Source organism: Neopelma chrysocephalum, unplaced genomic scaffold (genome assembly GCF_003984885.1).
Source record: "Neopelma chrysocephalum unplaced genomic scaffold, ASM398488v2 Primary Assembly neopelma1_42, whole genome shotgun sequence".
Taxonomy (NCBI): domain Eukaryota; kingdom Metazoa; phylum Chordata; class Aves; order Passeriformes; family Pipridae; genus Neopelma; species Neopelma chrysocephalum.
Window position 1 is genome coordinate 995,834 of NW_020897700.1, and position 20,199 is coordinate 1,016,032.

At 35.1% G+C, this 20,199-nt stretch overlaps 1 protein-coding gene across 1 annotated transcript in view; it reads right to left on the minus strand.

Annotated features, from left to right (window-relative positions):
* Positions 1-266: 266 nt before the first annotated feature.
* The window catches only part of GABRA2 (gamma-aminobutyric acid type A receptor alpha2 subunit), a 59,995-nt gene continuing 40,062 nt past the window's right edge, over positions 267-20,199 (minus strand). Inside the window, exons 6-8 of the mRNA XM_027676308.1 lie at positions 19,442-19,594; positions 11,047-11,249; positions 267-7,321 (exon numbers count right to left, since the gene is read on the minus strand). Coding sequence (XP_027532109.1) covers positions 7,013-7,321; positions 11,047-11,249; positions 19,442-19,594 — 665 coding nt within the window. The 3' untranslated portion in view covers positions 267-7,012. The remainder of the gene's footprint in view (positions 7,322-11,046; positions 11,250-19,441; positions 19,595-20,199) is intronic.

Genomic DNA, 20,199 nt, shown 5'->3' on the forward strand with positions numbered 1-20,199 from the left:
GGCATGTGAATATGAATACATGAGGGCAATCTCATTATATAAATAGGAAACCTGTTAAACTCTCATCAAGATAAGGAATATTTTTTTCCAATATATTGTTAGTTTCCTCTGGGAAATTCTGTCTTTAATAAAAAAGCACCTTCATAGAGGCTGTAATGGGTTGCTTAAAAGCAAGCAAATGAAAAACCCACACAGAAGTCCTAAGAGAAAAGCCATGAAGGGAATTTTTGCTGTCAAAGCATTAAAAACAAAAATACAAAATGTGCTATATTTAAATTAACTTTAATAAGAAGTACAAAAAGATAATGTTAAGCAATATTTTGCATGTGGTTAATAAATATTCTTCAACAGCAAGCAGTGACACATTCAAACATAAATCCAGTTATTTCTTTTACATTTTAGAAAAGTAACAATTTTCCCAGTTAAAACAAGGTCACAAATTACAGAATATTATTATCCTCTTTAATTATTTATAACTATGAAACCTACTAAATAAGTGAACTGTCACCCAGAAGATTTTGTATGATGTTGATGTTCAAAGTTAAGTATACTTACATTTATCATGCAGTTTCTTACTGTGCATATTTGATTGGTGTTTAGTTTTCTTTAAAATTATTGGTTTCATTCTTCCTGTTTCCTTATTTCTTGCTAGTATATTGGAAGCATTTATTTTCCAAGTCCTATACATTTTCATGCCTAAGTGACTCACTAAAGTAGATTTGTCATACAATGCATAAATGCTTTTTGACTCCAGCCCAGCTGAGAAGTTGCTAACCATGTCTGAATTAGACTCCACTGTATTTTTACTATTTTTTTAATAAAGTATAAAAAGATTTAGTGTAATCATGTCCATTAAAATTAAAGTGCCTTCAAATGTTTCCTAATAAAGTGACTATTTGGAGGGGACAGGGTGAGGGGTGCTGTTTAGGAACTGATTTTTTAACAGTTTATAGATACGGTGCATATGTATTCTAATAGATGTAAAGTACTACATTGCATTCCGTGCTAATGCTAAGCTACAGTAGCCTATAAACTGATAAATTCAGCCAAAATGAACACCTAATAAAGAATATCAAAATCAGTTTATCAAAGTAATATCTTGTTTCATTCTCCATTTCCATTCATCCTCAACAGCATAGTTAGATGGATAAAGTACTGGAAAACAAATATAACACTTCAACCTGTTGAAGCTTGAGCTTGCCTCTTTTAATATCAGATGAATGAAACCACTCATTGCAATCATTAAAAACCTTGAATGCATAAAGACATATTCCAGAACCCCTGACTGAGTGAAGTATTCACAACATTATGAAAAGAATTAAAATTTAAAAGCAAAATAGAACTTTTAAAAAAAATATAATCATATGTATTTACGTAGACTTCAACACTAGAGGAAGAGTATTTTGCATATTTTAAAACATCCTCCAAATTCTTTTTTGTTAGTGTTATCACCTAATCCTAACTCATAGCTCTTTGTAAACATTCTTAAAGGGCATTAATATATACCAGAAATAGAAAAGACATCAAGTCCTGTATTTCAGTATGGTTGACTCTTCTTTTAAGAGTTTATTTTCACAGATTAAAGAACTGCCAACCTCTGTCCAAAGGAGCATCCAGGTGTACTGTTAGGTGTACTCCTCTTCTGTAAAAATTCTTACTGACCTCATTGACGTAGATGAATATCCTGAGGATTTGAATCAGTTTTATTTTAAATTCAGCGCAAATTTTGCCCTGATCTCTGTCAGAGATGACAAGCCCTCAAAGTTTAGCTTCTTCCAGTAAGATGTAATCACAGATTCCAAAACACAAGTTAAACAATTCACCTAGAGATGTGAATCTCAAAAATTAAGTGGTTTAAAGTAGAGGAAAACAAACATTTTATGTGATGAAGATCTGCCATTCATTGAAACAAAGTTTTGATCCTTTAACTTCTACTACTAAAGGCCTAAAGTGATGAAGTCCCTCACGGATTCTCAGATGGCTCTAATTAACAACTGAATTCAGAGTATAATTAAAAGTTCTGGTTGTTAGGAAGTTTGGGTTATCTGCAGAAATGGGGTGGACAAGGTCTCCTTGACTAAAAAGAAAAAAATATCAAGACATTAAAGGAATATAACAAAGTTATATTGCACACTATGAGCATTCTAGAAGGAGGTATGCTGTGACTGGGAGGAGGTGGAAGGAATCCTAACACTCTTTTATAAAGAACCATTGTCTTTACTCGAAGCTGAAGCATGAGCTGAATTTCATATAAATTCACAAAATTACTTTAGTGTTTCAATGTCTGGAAGACAAAAACTTTATATGTGACATCAAATTATACCACACTCAGAGATTATATTTCGATGTGTTTGGACATTTGTACATTTATCTTATGTGTTTTTTAAATGAAGATATTTGACTTAGTGGGTTTATTTTAAAATGTTTTCTTCCTCTACTTTAAAATTCATGGCATTACTTTATAAATTTTAGCATTGTGTGTGTACTCATAATTGGGCATACACTGATGATAGCTTCATATCCACACCGAAATAATCTTCTGTGCATATTTGTTAGGAATGGAAATGTTCAACAGCATAGACCATCTATTTTGTGAAAGGCCAAGGCAAAACTTGTGTACCACTAAACGTTCAGAATAGGAATGAGAGGTATGGAGGATGGACGCTGACTGTCTGAGTTTAAGTGAAAGTCACACCTTTTAAGAAAACAAAATGTAGAATTAACAAAGTTTTGTTTAATTTCTGAAGCTTCTTTTCTCCCTCTACCCTAGATATCACAAATGGCAGGAGGTACACAACACTGCATGGACTGTTTTCATAAAGCAGTCAGTAGAAACCTCTCACTTTCAAAGGCACAACTCATGTCCCTCAAGTTCAGCAGAGTTATACAAAAAGTATTTCAATTTCATATGCTCTAAGAGTTACTTTCCCTCAAGTCACATATGGCAGTGAAGGCTCAGAACTGAAGCTGAAACAAAAACACCATTAATTCCTCAACAGCTTCTTCCTCAGTTACCTCACAATCCACTGACATGGTAACAAAGCTTTTTCTCCTTCCTCCTTTCCTCCCTCGTACATCCCTACCCCCTTCCAGCTGCTTCTGGTTGATTTCATACAGACATTTTATGGTCACCTCACCTTTGAAAAGTCTCATCACCTATAACAACAGGGAAGGGAAGGTGATTCAGTAAGGCTCCTGTTTGGTGTCTAAATGCTCTCTCCTGTGACTATACAAGCAAATTAGCTCCTTAATTTAGAACAATGTTCAGTGATATGAGTAGTCTCCCAAACTAAAGCTTGTATGTCAGAACACCTACCATAATATTGTTTTTAAAAGATGCTAAACACTGCAGCAGTTACAAGTTGAATTAGCCCAGATATGGAAGGTAAAAGTAATTTCATTGGCTACAGTACAGCTGAGAAGTTTGGAAGCCACTCTCTTAAAAGCAATCTGTCATGAAGTGTCCAGCAGACAACTCTGGCTGATAAACACTGCTGATCTCCACAGTTTTCATGCTGATTTGTGAATTACTGTTAAATTAACTGACCACATGCGTTCAAAAGTCTGTGCCCTAGTACAACATTGAAAACCGATTTCATAAACCTCATTCGGAACTAGTGTAATTCCAATATAAGTTTACAACAATGTAAGTATATCTTTGTATTTATTGTATTAATTTCTTAAGTCATATAAAATATGACACCATGACCCAAAAGTAATGGGAAAAATAAATTAGATTAATATGCCAACCAAAAAATTCACTGGTAGATTCCATGTGCAAGTCTTTGAGAGAGAAGTGACCTGCGTTTTCTCACTTATTGTCTCTCCCTACTCGAATGAAATGAAACTTCTGGGTATTTGCATTTAACTTTGTGACACCAGCTTTAAAATCCCAGACGCAGATTTTATACTGCTAAATGAAAAGAAGGCCTAACTGTGGCATTCCTTGCACAGTGCTTCCATTCACTTAAGTTCACATTTAAATTCACTAATCCAGTTGATAGTCTTACAGATTTGCAACTTACGCGTACTCAGTTTACCCACTGTAAATATTTCTGTAGTGAAACAATAAAGCAGACTCCTTCTTCCCACAGAAGGAGTTTGCTTTAGTGTGGATCAACTGAACTAAATGTGAAAGTGAAGCTTTTCTGGAGCATACCCACTTAAAAGCCTTGCTGATGCCCACAATAACTGCATGTAAATATTTCAAATTTATTCTTTTTCACTAAGTGAATTTATATAGTGTGCCTACTTTTCTATATAAATGTGCAATAAATGTATCTTTAGCATCTGATAAACCCGTTTCTTTGACTGACTGACTCTAAGCATAACACAAGCATAGAGAAAAGGGTCAGTCAATGAAAAAATAGTTGTACCCAATAAAAGCAGTAGTAGGAGAGCTGATTAACTTTAGACATCGTCGGCTTCTTGTGCAAATTGAAGATAAACTTTTTGCATGCAGCTCTGAATTATCCAAATGTTATTTTCCAGAGAAGAAGTCTTGCTGTCAAAAACCTTTGAAGGGTCCCGTTCTTGGATAAGGATGCAAAATCCTTCCTTGTCAGGTAATTCAACATGACTCTGAGCACACTTATATTTGGTATGGGGAGAGTTCTGACTATACAGTGTTGTGCATGGAGAAATACACATCATGTCAATGTTGGGAAGGCTTTGAGTACCTGGGACGTAGCCAAGGGTGAAACACAAACCTCTGTTTCTCATACCCCTGTCCAGTGAGGTTTGGAGAATTCCTAGATCTTGATGTGAACAGAAGGTATGAACTCCCAGTAGGTCACAGGAGGGAGACCTCAGTCACAGAAAACATAATCGAGCAAGAGCAGTTTAGCACGGGCCTCCCTTGAACTATACAGTCAGAGCCCTTTGCCAAAAACAGAGTTAAAAGTGATTTTTCTATAGTCCTAATATTTACAATTATTTGTACATATGTACATATTTATATACTTCTTCATACCTGGACAATGTGATGTTGAAGGGATAATTTATAATTTACAAATGAAACATTTTAAAAATGTATAGTTATACCATGAAAAAACCTTTTTTTATTGCTTGCCTTCCAGCCTTATGCTTATAATCACACTATTGCACACATCTCCCTGTTACATGGAAGATCTACATTTACATATAAATATATATGAAAATAAGGATATTTTTATTTTAATGTTCTGAGTAAAGTGCTCATTTTTTAGCTACTGTTGATGAGAAAGGTTTAGACTGACAGTTTACTTAGAGGGAATTCAAGGGATACACACCTTGTCCATGCTTTTCCCTTTCATTTATAACCTACAAAATGTCTTTATTTTACTGATGTCATCTCTGTCTTACTATTAATTCTATTCATAATATGCATTTGTGACCTTGGCGTGTATACTGTCACACAAAATACAAAACAGAATCACATCAAAAGCAAAGAAAAAGCAAGAAAATAAAACAGCAAAAGAAAGCAGTGTTTCTCTTTGTTGTTTTTAGCACATTTCCATGTCTTAAGATACTCTTTTATTTGATTTTAGAAATATTTGTACAACTTTTTTTTAAACTCTGAACATATCTATTTTATGCACTATACTCAAGTACTGTACAAAACTGCAATAAATGACACTATACGACTACAAATGTCTCTACTAGAAGACATCATCATAAAGGTGTATCTTTTTTTAAAGGTCAACTAATAACTGCTAATGTATGTGTGAATCAAAATATTTTTGATTGGCCAAGTATACTAAAATCTAAATGCAGTACACAATTATTTCTTATGTTGTGATTTACCAGGCCTTTAGGGGCATAAAGAATCTTTGCAAAGGCTCAGACCAAAAACAATTTTACTGATAGTATTAAATGTTCTTATAAAATTGCCAGTGGCAGCTCCAATTTTGTTATATCTGTGTATATGAAATACAGTTGATACCTACTGATGATGCATGACCTTTTATTAAAAAAATAACATCCAAATCTTAGCAAAATCATTTCTAGTATACAAAGTTGTTGTAAAGTTATGTCAGCGAAATGTAAAGTTGCAATTTACAAAAGCAGCAGTAAATTTTATTATATGGACAATTTTCTAAACTTAAATCACGGTTCTCGTTTCCCTTGAAAACAGTGCTTCCTGGGACAAACACAGGTAAATATTTTAATGGCAGGCTTTAGGAAAATATTAGGCAAGGAAATAAAGTATATTATATTACTGATATACTTAACCCTAAAAAATTTCTTAGTGCGTTTATGAATCTGATAATATCCAATTGAGAACAAAATCAAAAAGCAAAAAAAATTCCTTGCTGAACCAGACAACCCGGCTTAGCAACATCAAATAAATAAAGCAGTGAAAAGAATAAGTCTCACTAGCAGAAGTTGGCTGATATTGGAAATTTGATTAGCACTTCTCCCTGAAATCAATTAGATTAATTTATTAACAACTTCAAAGAGGACAGAAGTAAGAAACTTTTGGCTTTTGCCATATAGTAGTCTTTCCTACCTCTTCAGTCTAACTAGTATCCAGAATATTTGTGAAGAGTAGAACTGTACGACCTCTGTACTCTGTTATGTACATGGGTACTGCTATCGTATCAAATAATTACACCTTTTTAAAAAAAATCACTTTTTTAAATGACATTTTCTTTCATTAAAGTAGAATTAGTTACTTTATAGAAAAATATTTTAACTTTAAATTAAAAAAATACTGTTCCTAAATAATTATGTAGGATCATATCTTCATTTCATTGTATGGAGAGAATATAACTCTGTATATTTGAATGCTAGTTTAACCGAAGTCCCCTGGGTTTAACTTTTAAAGAGCTGGCTGTATTTGCCATGGGTGCTATCTGTTTACAGACCCATGAATTAATACTGTGTGCCTCCTTTGGAGATACACAGACAAGACATTTATATACACACTGTACATAATGGTTCACAGATTAGCAGTTATTAGTCAGACTGTACATAGCAAACAACCTATCTGATTAGAATGATGCGTTAAGTCCTCAGTGCAATTCGGCTTTTAGGTTGATGGCGCAAAGCCAAGTAAGACAGGCTCCCTGTTTAAATATGTAGCCCAATACACTAAATTAAAAGTACCAAATAATACTGGAAACACTATTCTAGACATTCTGTCAATTTTGCTAACACTGTTGAATGTCTTCTTTGCTTCTTGTGGCTTCGCTTCTGGTTTTGCCTTGTTGGGTTCTGCAGTTGTAGCACTCTTGGAGATGGTTGGTAGCACTGAGTCCTTGGTAATATTTGGAGCATAGTTGGCAACAGCTACTGCATAGGCATTGTTTTTCTTAATGACAGACGCTTTTTCTTTTTTCTATTGGGAGACAGCATGAAGTTAAATATTTAATGTGTATTTGCCAGAATAGACTTAAGAAAACATAATTTCAAAAATAAAAGAAACAAATGAGTATGTGTTCTGAGTATACTAATGACTATATTAAAATAAATACCAGGAATAACGTACTGATAAATTCAGATATTCCAGTCTATCCAAAAATAAAGTAGAGGTGACATAAAATTGCTTTTGCACCATTAAATCCCCTACTGAAGTTATATGAGGAAGGGTCTGTTTCTGCGATTTTAAGGATAACTGGAAAAGAGTTGGACTTTCTCCAGTTGTTTTGTATCAGCCTCCTTACAATAGAATTGCAGTGATGAGAACAGAAATAAGAATCTAAAAAATGGCAGAAGATAAGACAAATGGGATGGAATTTAAGTAATTTAATGAAGCTCTGCAAAGACAAATTTAAATCCTGCACCTGGGGAGAAATAACCCTATGCAGTAGCACAGGTTGGGGCTAATGGGCTGGAAAGCAACTTTGCAGAGAAAGCCCAGGAGGTCCTGGTAGACACTAAGTCAAACACAAGCCAGCAATGAGCCCTCACAGACACAAAGGCCAACAGCCTCCTGGACTGCGTTACAGAGAGCGTTGCCAGCAGACCATGGTAAGTGATCATTCCCCTCAACTCAGCCCTGGAGAGGCACATCGGGAGCCCTGGGTACAGTTCTGTGCTTCCCAGTTCAAGACAGACACGGACATAATAAAGCAAGTCCAGTGAAAGACGACAAAGATGATTTAAAGCCTGAAGCATCTGAAATATGAAAGGCTGAGAGAGCTGGGGCTGTTAGGCCTGGAAAAGAGAAGGCTCGGGGGGGAATCTTAACAATGTGTATAAATATCTGATGGGAGAGAGTAAAGAAGACCAGACTCTTCCCAGTGATACCCAGTGGAAGGACAAGACGCAATGAGCACAAACTGAAATACAGAATAAACCACTTTGACATACTAAAAAAAAAAAAAAGTCTTTTACTGTAAGCATGACCGAGCACAGGCACAGATTGTCAAAAGAGGTTGTGTAATCTCCATTTTTGGAGATATTAAAAAATGTCTGGACATGACCCTGAACAACCACCCCTAGCTGACCCTGCTTGGAGTATGGGAGTTAAATTTGATGATCTCCAGAGGTCAATTCTAACCTCAACAATTCTGTGTTGTTATGGGATTGTGTATGCTTTCAAAGGGCTAAAATGCAGCCTATAGCAGTTCAGTAGAGAGTCTATGTGTACACATAGGTACAGGGATGTGTAGATAATGAATACAGGCTTGAGGTTTATATATAGGTACGCAGGCAAGCTCTGCAATAAGACTGTAATGTTATAGATTGATTCACTGTTTTGCAGCAATGTCAAACCAAGGAATTTCTAATAACCTACAGGAAAGAATGGAAGGCAGTTTCTCAGGAAGTAACAGATATTATTTACATATATACATTAAAATATAACATATAAGTTATACTTAAAATATAATAATATAACGTAATATGAAATATATACATATATTATTTAGAGACAGGTCAATAAATATTAGATTAATTCTATCCCTTCCAGAAAATACAGAATTAAACAGATGAAGAAACAGTTAACTTTTGGATCATATAAGAAATCATCAGCTGTTGTATTGGTTTGTTTTGATTTTTAATCTAATGGAAGTGGCACAAGTGAGGGAATTCTTGTGACATTTCTCATACAGGTGCATTTCTCAGGTGCATTTAAATTTTTTACTTCCACTGGGAGGCATCTACTCAGTTTCCAAATTTTGGTTTTAAATTATGTTCAATTTTATATTTATACATGCCATCTAAAAATCTTGGTAAGATCCTCATGGTTAGATGCTGTGCCCAATATCCCTTGTCTTAGGAGATGGTGTCACATAAAAAGAGAATCTGGGAATCAGTTGGGAATTTAGCATTGTTCCTTGTTGACTGGAATGTGAAATAGTGTTGATCAAATATGTAGCTTGTTCCTGCACCTGCTTTCCTGTGAGACAAATTCCATGTCAACAGCACTTATACAAGAATTTCCATATAATGTGAACACAGATGACTGTCACTGAGGAAACATATTTAGCTTTAATTGGTGAAGAGTAAGCCTGGCTTTAGGTGTACAGATGCATCCAGCAAAAATAAGAACAAATTACCAAACCAAATTATGAGAGAAACACTCTAATTCATCTAAAATTCCTTCCTTTCTGACAAAATTAGTCATTATGTTCTAAGATTTATATACCATTCACATGTCCAGTTCTCTACTTTCTTCAAAATGACTTAACAAAAAGCTAAACTTTTAACATAGTCATTGTTTCTCATATGAAAATATGGTTCATCTTTATTATGGAGATTTCATTAATGGTGGCACAGACACCTTTTAAAAACACACTAATTTTGTCATTCCTAGGAAAGGAATACTACCTAGCTGTTAAACAGTTGCTGCTCCCAAGATTATGAGACAACACTACTGTACTACTTTAAAGGAACAACCAAAGGATGATCAGAGAGTTTATAAGGGCTCCCTACGTAATTACAATGCAAGAGCAATGTGCCAGTCTGAAAAGCTTCACTCATGAGATGCTGGTAAACCTGTAGTGATTCAGTATCTACCTCTAGCAGGAGGGAACAGATCCTGAAGTTATGGATAGTTCATGCCCTTATGGAAGTCACAGGGACTTACAAAGAATGTACATTTCTTCTAATTCTTCTTTACTATTACCTGAACAGTTTTCTTCTTTATGCATTCAAAATGCTGAGAAATCATCAGTTAATGAAACTTTGCTTCACATCTACCATAATCATTTAGGAAGCAAACAATATTCTATCCTATTTTAAGAAGAATTACAGAAATCAGTGTATTCCTTGTCAGAAGAAATCTGTTTTCATTGGTAGAATCAGGGACTGGGATAGAACAAAATTATATATTAAGTCAGTCAAAACAGGTGGGTTTTAATATTTGTTCTGTATTATTACAATTCTAATCCGTAAATATACAAACTTGGGAGTACCACCAGTTCATTCTGTTCGTGAAATAAGAAATTCTATCAAGTTAAAACTTCATGCTATCACACCTACCCCACGATCAAAACCAAAAAATTAAGGCATGACTGTATTTCTGCACACTCAGAGCACCAATACCTCATAGGTGAAGAAGAATTTTGTACAACTGCTATTTAAATTAGCTTTTAAATTAATGTCTATCTATCATTAGGGAAAAGTTTTAGAATACTGGAAATATTCAAAGGTTCTAGATTTTGTTATTCATAGTTGTTACATACATGGACATTAATTTGTTTTCTGATCCTTACTTACCAGGAAAATTAATATACATTACATCTTTCTGTATTCTTTTTCTTATTTCCAACTCATTTGAATTAAAATATTAAAAAAGTTATCAACCAATATAACCTGTATTAAATTTTATGAATGACCAGATAAAGTTGTATCTGAGGAGTCAAAAACCAAAGTAGACAGCTCCCAATATTAAAAAAAAAAAAAGTGTTTGATAACTAAATCTGGATTAGTGAGACCAAATGGGATTTGCTACATCAAGGCAGATATGTTTTTGTTCGGGACAGAAAATACATCCACATTCTTTTGATTTAAAGCACCATGTATTATTTTTTTAATATAGCCTATTTTATCAAAACAATGCATTACAGCTATTTTAGTGCAATTGACTAGAAATAGGACTATTTCCTTAGGACTTACCTTATCATTCACTACACTTTTTCCATCCCAGGCCCATCCTCGTTTTGTGAAATAATTTACAGTTGCAAATTCAATTAATGCAGAGAATACAAATGCATAACAAACAGCAATAAACCAATCCATAGCTGTTGCGTATGCTACTTTGGGGAGTGAATTTCGAGCACTGATGCTTAGTGTTGTCATTGTCAACACAGTTGTTACTCCTGCAAGGGGACACAAAAACACAACATCAACATTTTTTCTTGGATTTTGAATGTTAAGAAAAATACAAGCCAAAAACTATTATGGTATGTTTTTAAAACACAAAGGGAAATTTGCTTATCTAAGTTGGTGATAAATTGCCAGAACTATATTAAAGGTTACATCTGGATATTTCTCTGAAGTGTTCTAGTTCAATTTTGTTGTCTAAACTTCCCTGATGAATATCGGGGGGTTGGGGGGTATTTTAGGGGTTTTTTTTGGTTTTTTTTTTGGCAGTAACTGTCTCTCAAACCATTCAGTGACATAGTTGAAGATATAAACAAGATAAGTTTTCATTCAGGTAACATGGATTGTTTTCTAGAACAGCATTGATTTGAAATTCCAAATTATTATAGTTATATTGTGTGTCAGAAAACAAGACTTGATGATCCAGGAAGACTGTTCGTTCACTGTGGCAGTTACTAGAAGCATTTTGCAGTACTTTTTACGTAATGAGGACCCAGTAGGAAATCAGGAATTATACTAAAAAATAAAATCAGAAAAAAAAATACATGGGAGGAAAGGAAGAGAAGAACATTTTTCTTAATCAAATATAGCAAGCAGAAACCCATAACCACAAATGCAGTCTCCATTCCTTAAGTAAATCAGTTCTCCCACCTCAGGCTGAATCCCACTTAGACAAACTAAACTATTCCCTTTGTCACCATTAAATATATCTCCAGAATTAAAAGCAACACAAAGTGATATACTTAGCACAGATCACTAAGCCCACACTCCATTATGACAGGCAAAGGAGAATTCCATGGCAGAAATATATGCACATCACAGCTTCAACAAATACACACTTTTAAAATTGTTGTAAGAGGCTTCCCAAGAGAAAGTAAAGTCACTCTTCCTAAATCAGATCCTCTACTGTCAGCATTCTGTCACCTGGGTTCTGAAGGATCGACATAGCTCAGACTTTCCTTCTGCTACAAGAGAACCAATTTTAACCACTGTGTGAAAGGGAAGAGAGGCAGCAATTACACCTACTGAGACCTCCTCAGGCTTTGCAATTTCCATCCCTCCAGTAAAGAATCTCCATCTCTGAGCGTGCTACAAAGGGTGGCAGAGCAAAGCTAAGTGGACTCAGTCTCAGTGCTACTGTCTCTTGATGAGCTTTCAAAGGTCTGTACAGCAGGGAAAACAAGGCATAGAAGCATCCTGCTGAGTCACACAGTATCCAGACACCTTAGGAAACATAAATCCCTAATTGCTGTTTTTCAGCCTCCATAAATTTAAGAAGTGGATTTGGCCTGGAATCAGCCATGACACTGTTGGAATCTACAGGTCTATATAATGAAAAGGAAGCAGCTGTCATACTATACAGTACAAAAAAGTGCAGACAATATATTTTGTAAAGAACTTGTTCTCTCCTAACACTTTCACAACATATGGCTTAATTATTTTCAGCACCTAAAGAAAAGACAGTCTATCTTACATTTAAAGTTATCACATGCAAATTTTAACACCAGTCCTGAGCTGCAGATAAATCATTATAATTATATGGAAGAATGTTTCTCACATATAGGGTGACCTCCTTCACGTGTAAATATATACAGTTGCTAAGGTACTGCTCTGTTTAAGTCCTACCTTTCAGAATAAACCAATCTTCTGGAAGCCCCATTGACTTCCTCAGAAATCTAATTTAAGATTTACTGCTGATCTTTCCTAGCCTCAATTAAAACATCACAAATTTGCGTCTTGTATCTTGCTACCACTTGACAATTTATCTAAACAATTCGGGAAGCCACACCACTTTGTGACCCAAATGCTAATCAAGCAGTACGCTGTCAGACCATTGCCAACATACTTTCATTTATTCCTTCACTCTATAAATCCAGTTATGTTCAAGCTTCCACAGTCATTTAACCTGAGTTGAGTGTGAAAAAATTGGACAGAAAATTTAATCTGTGATACCTGACAGTTAGATTCTCTAGTCTTTTTACATTGCTGTTATTCTTCAGACAAAAGACAGATGATTTTGCACATTATAGTTAATTTCAAAAATCAGTATTATCAAGTCTTCTTTATGAAAAAGGACTGAATTGAAATAATCTGCCTCCTTGTCACTGCTAAACCTGAGAGGACTGAAAAATTATTAATGTGGAGGAATATGGTCATCTTGTCAACAAAATTCATTTATTTCACAAAGACTTAAAACCCCACAAAACCGTACACTGACAACATGAAAACAATCCTTCATTGCTTACCTAATTCATAACACTAGTGAACTAAAATTGGTATAAAAAACAGTGAGTAGATCGTACCCATATAACGAAGTACTCAAAATATTAGAGGAAAAAAGTATATTTAAAAGGCCATGGAAAGACTGCACGATATTTCCCCAAAATGTAGAAAGATCACAGTTTATATATAAGTCAAGAACTATATCCTATAGCCCAACACCCATCAGATGTGGCACTGAATGGATGCCAGAAGGAAATAGATAGGTAAAATTTTATAAGAGACCAGAAGTACTCATCGGTTAGTCTTTTAAAAAAATCCAGAAAATAAACCACTGGCATTTCCTTTCTCTGAAGAGGACCAAGCATTTTTATAGTTGAGAGTAAATATCTCCCAACATCCTTACAAGTTTTGCTCTCAGCAGTCCATGTCTACAAAAGCTAAATATCTTCCATCACCACAGATTTATCCATTCAGACCAAGACTGGAGCTATTTGATTGCCTGGGATTTTTTTTAGGGTGTTGCTTTTGAAACAGCATCTGCTTACTGAATAGAGAAAATCCATCTCTAGGGTTGCAAGTTTAACACTTTTCACTGGCACTAAACTTATATCTGTGGAAAATACCTGCTCTGTTATGTTTATAACATAGATAACCTGAAAAAGTAGAAATGCATAATTAAAAACATACAGTGGAAATTGGAGAAGCTAGCATATATATATTAAAGTTAAACTCTGTCATGAAAACTAGTTCATGTCCACATTTCTGTGTAAAAGTCAGGCTACTTCTCAGCAGGGACCAGTTTTTTTTGAACCTAATTTCACCTTTTGTGTATCAACTGATTTTTCTAATTTGAAGAGATTTTAGTCCACTAATCATGTCCTAGCCTTCTTGTGCTAGAATGTTGAAATCTCCTTTGAAAGTGAAAGGTCTAATTAATGAGTTACAAGGGGAGATTTCTGTAACAAAAGAGGTACTTCAGCTTTGCAAACAATTTATACAAAATGTTTAAAATGAGCTCTACTTCTTATAATGTGAGACTAGTCTTCCCATTATTTTATCCTTTCATCAGAACAGTTTGCAAAGATATACAGAATGGTTGAAGAACATATCACAGAAGGATTGATAAATTGCCTTTTTTTTAATTAGAAAGTTAATGTCATTGCTCTATTGTTTCACTCTTCCTCTCTTTTTTTTTTTTCAATACTAATTGCAAACGTTTTTTGGTAACTAGATGTCTCAATCTGGTCCAAAACCCAAATAGATTCATAAATACAAATAATTGCAGAAAGAAAAGACTGTTGTCTGTTTTAGAGATATGGATTACTATTTCATTTCATCACTCCAGGAGCAAATGTTTAGAGGTGTAAATGAAAGCTTAAAAATTCTGGAGATAGAGTAATTTTAAAGTATTGCATCATAACGTTTGGTTATACACCATCCTGTTTGTTTTTTATTTACACAATGTATATTTATTACTAGAGAATGCAATGCAAAAGGACTGCACAATGATTTTGTTTAAACAGCAGGAGATAAGTCTGAACAACCATTGAGAAAAAGATTACAGAAAATAGCTCAAGTGTTCTGTCTACCCTTTTTACTAAAAGAACAACACAAAAAAGCCTCTTTAAATGGCCTGGGAGGCAAGGAACATAACAATCTATTTCCAGAAAAGTTGTATTCAGTCAGTCAGTTAAGCTACATAAACATATGGTGAAGCTGGTGTTCATATTGCTTCACTGTATCAATACTGAGCAATGGAACGAAGTTCCCCATGGATCAACAGACAAGCTTATTCCCAAAGTTGAATGGCAAGTGCTATTTACGCCAACTCCAGTAAAACTGCATGTAATTATGTCACTACAGAATATGAGCTACTGCCCTCACACACCACTGAGCTGAGAAGACATATTAGTTTGTTTTCAGCCAGCTCAGTCTCTCACTCAGGGCTAGAGTTTTCCAGTGTCCAGTGTCTACTACTAAAGTGTTATGCCTACAGTTAGCAGAAATTCCCAATTAAAAAATTATAAACTGAAGGTGTGAGTGGTGGGCTATCTCTACAGTCACAAAAGATAATCTGCATCATGTGAAAGGAAAAATAAATAGAGACAGTTGAGATTTCTTTCAACAAAATGGGAAAAGGTACTTTGCATATACAGAATTGCTCAAAAAGAGGGGTCTGTATTATTCAACTCTCACGTAAATATAACCAGAGAAAAAAATCTAAACTTTGGGTTCCTCTTTCTGTAGAGGCACAATTTAAAAGTTACACTGGGTTTGCATGGCAAGGTTTTGGTAGTGGGGGGCTACAGGGGTGGCTTTTGTGAGAAGCTGCCATAAGTTTTCCCTACGGTTGAGAGGTCCAATGTCAGCCAATCCAAAACGGACCTGCCACTGCTGGCCAAGGCCAAGCCAAACAGTGATAGTGGCAGCGCCTCTGGGATGGCATATTTAAGACGGAGAAAAAACATTACTGCACAGAAGCAATAGCAGCCAGAGAAGAGGATTGAGAATATGCAAGAGAAACAACTCTGCAGACACCAAGGTCAGTGTAAAAGGAGTGGGAGGAGGTGCTCTGGTGCACCAGAGCAGAAATTCCCTTGCAACCCATGGACAAGACCATATTGAGGCAGGCTGCCCATCTGCAGCCCATGGAGAACCACAGGGTGCAGAGATCCACCTGCAGCCCATGGAGGAACCCACGAGAGAACAGGTGGATGCCTGAAGGAGGCTGTGAGACGATGGAAAACCTTCACTGGAGCAGGCTACTGGCAGGACCTGTGGCTCCACAGGGGACCCACGTTGGAACAGTGTGTTCCTGAAGGACTGCATCCCATGGAAAGGACCCACACCAAGAAGAAACAAAAACACAGACACAGAAACGCAGCATAACAATAAATTATCACAGTGAGCTGACAAAAGAACATAGCTATGCAAATTTAAAATTCTGCATTTTGGACAATATACTATATAGTAATAGGACTACTAATTTTTGTTCTTCTTTGACTCAGTTAACAAAGACTATATTACTAACTACATTTATTTTAACATCCTTATTGATATTCCGTGCGAGTTAAAACACAGATAACTGTAGCACTAATTCCTGATTTTCTGTCACCTGCATGTAATGTTGCTATTCAAACACATGATGCTTCTAAATGCTGACCCATTAAAAATGAAGTGAAAATTCAATAAGATGCACAAGATTAGTTTTGCTAATACTGTTGACACTAAACGCATTAGTTTATATAACACATCACTAAATTAAACAGATTGTAATCTTGCACTAAGTGAAGGCATTATGAACCAGGCTCATTCTCTTTCATTAAGAATGCAATCAAGAGCTTTTCAGATTTATCTGCTACAGAAAACATATTCAAGACTTATTTAATCAACGATGACAAAACTTTCTTCTTCCAATAATTTAAAGCAAAGTTGAAGCAATATAACATTAGGCCACAATTCACTTGGGATAGGGTAGGTCAACAACATTAAATAGATGCCATAAAGAAAAGGGATTAAAGAGCTCAACTATAAAATAAGCCTCATTATATCAAGACCTAATGTTAACCTAGAACTTGAAACTACATTGCAAGAGAATAGAAAGAGAAAAGTAACTTCTTTCACACATGGAGTAATAAATGCTAAGTGGTGCTTTGAATAACTAGAAATTATGTTTCTCTGAGAGGAATAGTATTCAAATAGTTACTGCTTAGCTCTCAAGAAGGTACTTGAAATAAATTTCTCATTGATTCTCATTGATTTTCAAAAACACATTCCCAAAACCAATAACTTCTGTTTAATTATTTTTTAATATTGATATATTTAATATACAATGCAAAGATGAGTATCTAACAAGTGACTACTCCATATAAAAACTAAAAATTAAGTACAATCAATAAAACTGTAAAGGAAAAATCTCCTAACATTTTTATATTCCTTGCTGAAAGGAGCTTGTTTTATTAACTTAGCTGTAGTGTGGGCTTCTTATGTCACTAGATGGAGTCTACCTGAAAGTACCATCCAAACAAAACCTTGAGTGCACCTGCCCAGCTCTATCAAGAATAATTCAGTACAGCCATATGACAGTAAAAAGCAATATATGAACTTTGTTATGAAACTGTGGCTAACTTCACACTTTTGTAATACATTTAGGCAGGAGACCAGAGGGTATCAGAAATCCCAGTGACAACTGCTGCCAGTAGGTATGGAGAAAGACTGAGAGATTCACCCAAGGTTATGTATTTAGAAAGGTTATGTATTTACACTCATCTAGAGTGTAAAAGAATGTTAAGAAATAGCTCCTCGGGGAAAATCTAACCCAATACAACCCAATGCAAAAGGCTAAGCCTGAAGTGAAATGCTGCATGCCGGATTAGGCTGCTCCATCAGGTAGAGCCTAAAACCTGTCTTGTGTCTTGTTTCCCTGGGTTCAGGGTGACAGTCTAAGCTGGCCTGGAGGGGCCAGAGACCTGAGTGGCAAGTGAGGTCCATGTGTGGCAGGAATAAAATACTACCATAGAAAATGCTATCTCCATCGTGCTTAATAAACAGATTTCAAGTTTTATGACACTGTGGCTCTGTTCCTGCAGCCATCCCACACAACTCCCTCAAAACATCCTGAAGCAGGCCACTGTTCATCATCCATATTATGCTAATCCTCAGGAGAGTAAAGCAACAGGTTACCATGCAGATGTTACTTATTTCTAAAAAACCCCAATAAATTAAACAAAAAATAAATCAAGAACAGGAAAGAAGAGACATAAATTTCAGGAAAATTATCCTAGTGCTTTGTTACTAATGGAGTGCCTTTTTACAGTGGCACAATAACAAAGAGCATTTTTAGGAAGAGCAGATGTGAGACTTTTTTGGAGAAACTAGCTACTCTGTCCTAAATGTATAGGAATAGGTACAGAAAAGGGCAAAGACAGAGACATAAAAGGATTTGACAGTGTATTTGCAAGGCTAGAAACGGGAATGTGTATTTTCATAAGCAGAAATGTCTAAATTCACAGAATATTTTTTAAGAAGGAAACCATGGTAGAATTCTAGTCCCACTGAAACCACTGACCCATTTCATTTCACTTCAATAAGGCTCATATTCAAACCTGAAATTTTCAGAATGTTTTGTGTGGTATTTTCTCTACTGGGGTGATAGTAAGTGCTTTGTTGTACATCATACTTAATATGCATTTGAGTTTGGACTATTTTTTTTAAGAGTGCATGGTGTTTACTGATGACTAATCATATGATTTTATACAGCATTTCTGATGGCTGATTCCACACAGACATTATTTTTGTTGTGCTAATCTCTTTTTCTCTAAAAGCAAACAAACTAAAAGAACTTTAAGTTACACAAATAAGAAAGAGGTTTTTTATTTGGCTTAAATAGAGAGCAAAATCTTATTGTAAGAGAAACACCATTATATTGCTCTGCTGAAGCTGTTCACTGCCTCACAGTACACTCCAACTTGAATTAGTGAAAGTGTGTTGTCCAGACTCTCAGAAAAGAGTTTCTTTAAAAGAACTGCAGCTTGAAAAATTTAACACAAATAATTCAACAAATTCAAATTTAATTTGCTTGCTTTACAAATATATTTAGAAATCTGCTTATTATCAAGTACCAAAATACTTGGATAATATCAAGGTAAGTTATTTCAGAAAATCATCTAAATTTACTAAATTTACTTTTAAAATAAAAACATTAATATCTTTTTCTATTCTGTGAAATTTTTTTCCTCTTAAAATAGTCAAGGATATATATGGACAGTTCTCTTGTATGTACTAATTTCCAAAATCTTTGGGATTCTTAGGAGATGTGTAAGCTGCAGTTGAAAGCTGTTTGGACTAGAAATAATATCACATTCTACAAACACTTTAATTTGAATAAAAAAGGCCTTTACTTCCAAAATACTTCCTAGCATCTTCAGCTGTTGCAAATAGAGCTAACGCTACTCAGTGTACTCACCGAAGACTGTCCTGGCAGGTACAGATTCTCTGTTCAGCCAGAATGACACTTGAGAGAGAATGACAGTCATGATACAAGGGAGGTAAGTCTGAATGACAAAATAACCAATTTTTCTCTTCAGGTGAAAATGAGCCGTCATAACTGTATATTCACCTAGGTGCCACAAACAAACAAAATACAGTGAAACAAAATCTTAAGAAAGTCCATTTCTTTGGTAAGAGAAAGTTTGCTACACTTATGTGAACCAAATGTGCTAGGGTTATATTATACTGAAAGTATTCTGTAATAGAAAGCATCCTACAGAATACAAGAAAGATTTTGAGTACAGCTATATCTTATTCCCACTGAGTTCCATGACAGATGAGTGTTAAGGAACTTCCAGGAACTTTTGTATGCCCTGAGAAGAACTTCAGCCCTGTAGGCTTCTGCACACAAGCAACTCTGCATTCACACAACAGCTCCTTGAGAACTTAATCATGGTTAGAAAGCAGTCGTGAGGGCCCATCACAGAATGGCACACGTAGGAAAACAGTCTAGAGTCTAGTAGAATAATCCAATGTTTAATGCCAAAAACATGATGGAAGGGAAACCTATATGCTTTATCATTTAATAGACAAAAAGTGTCACCATATGAAATTAAACAAATATCCCAGTCTTGGGTTACAAATATAAGGATTCAACATGGAGCTCCAGCCAGCATTTACAAAACAGTCACTGCAGACAAGCTCAATTTTGCTATCACCAGTTACTTATTAATA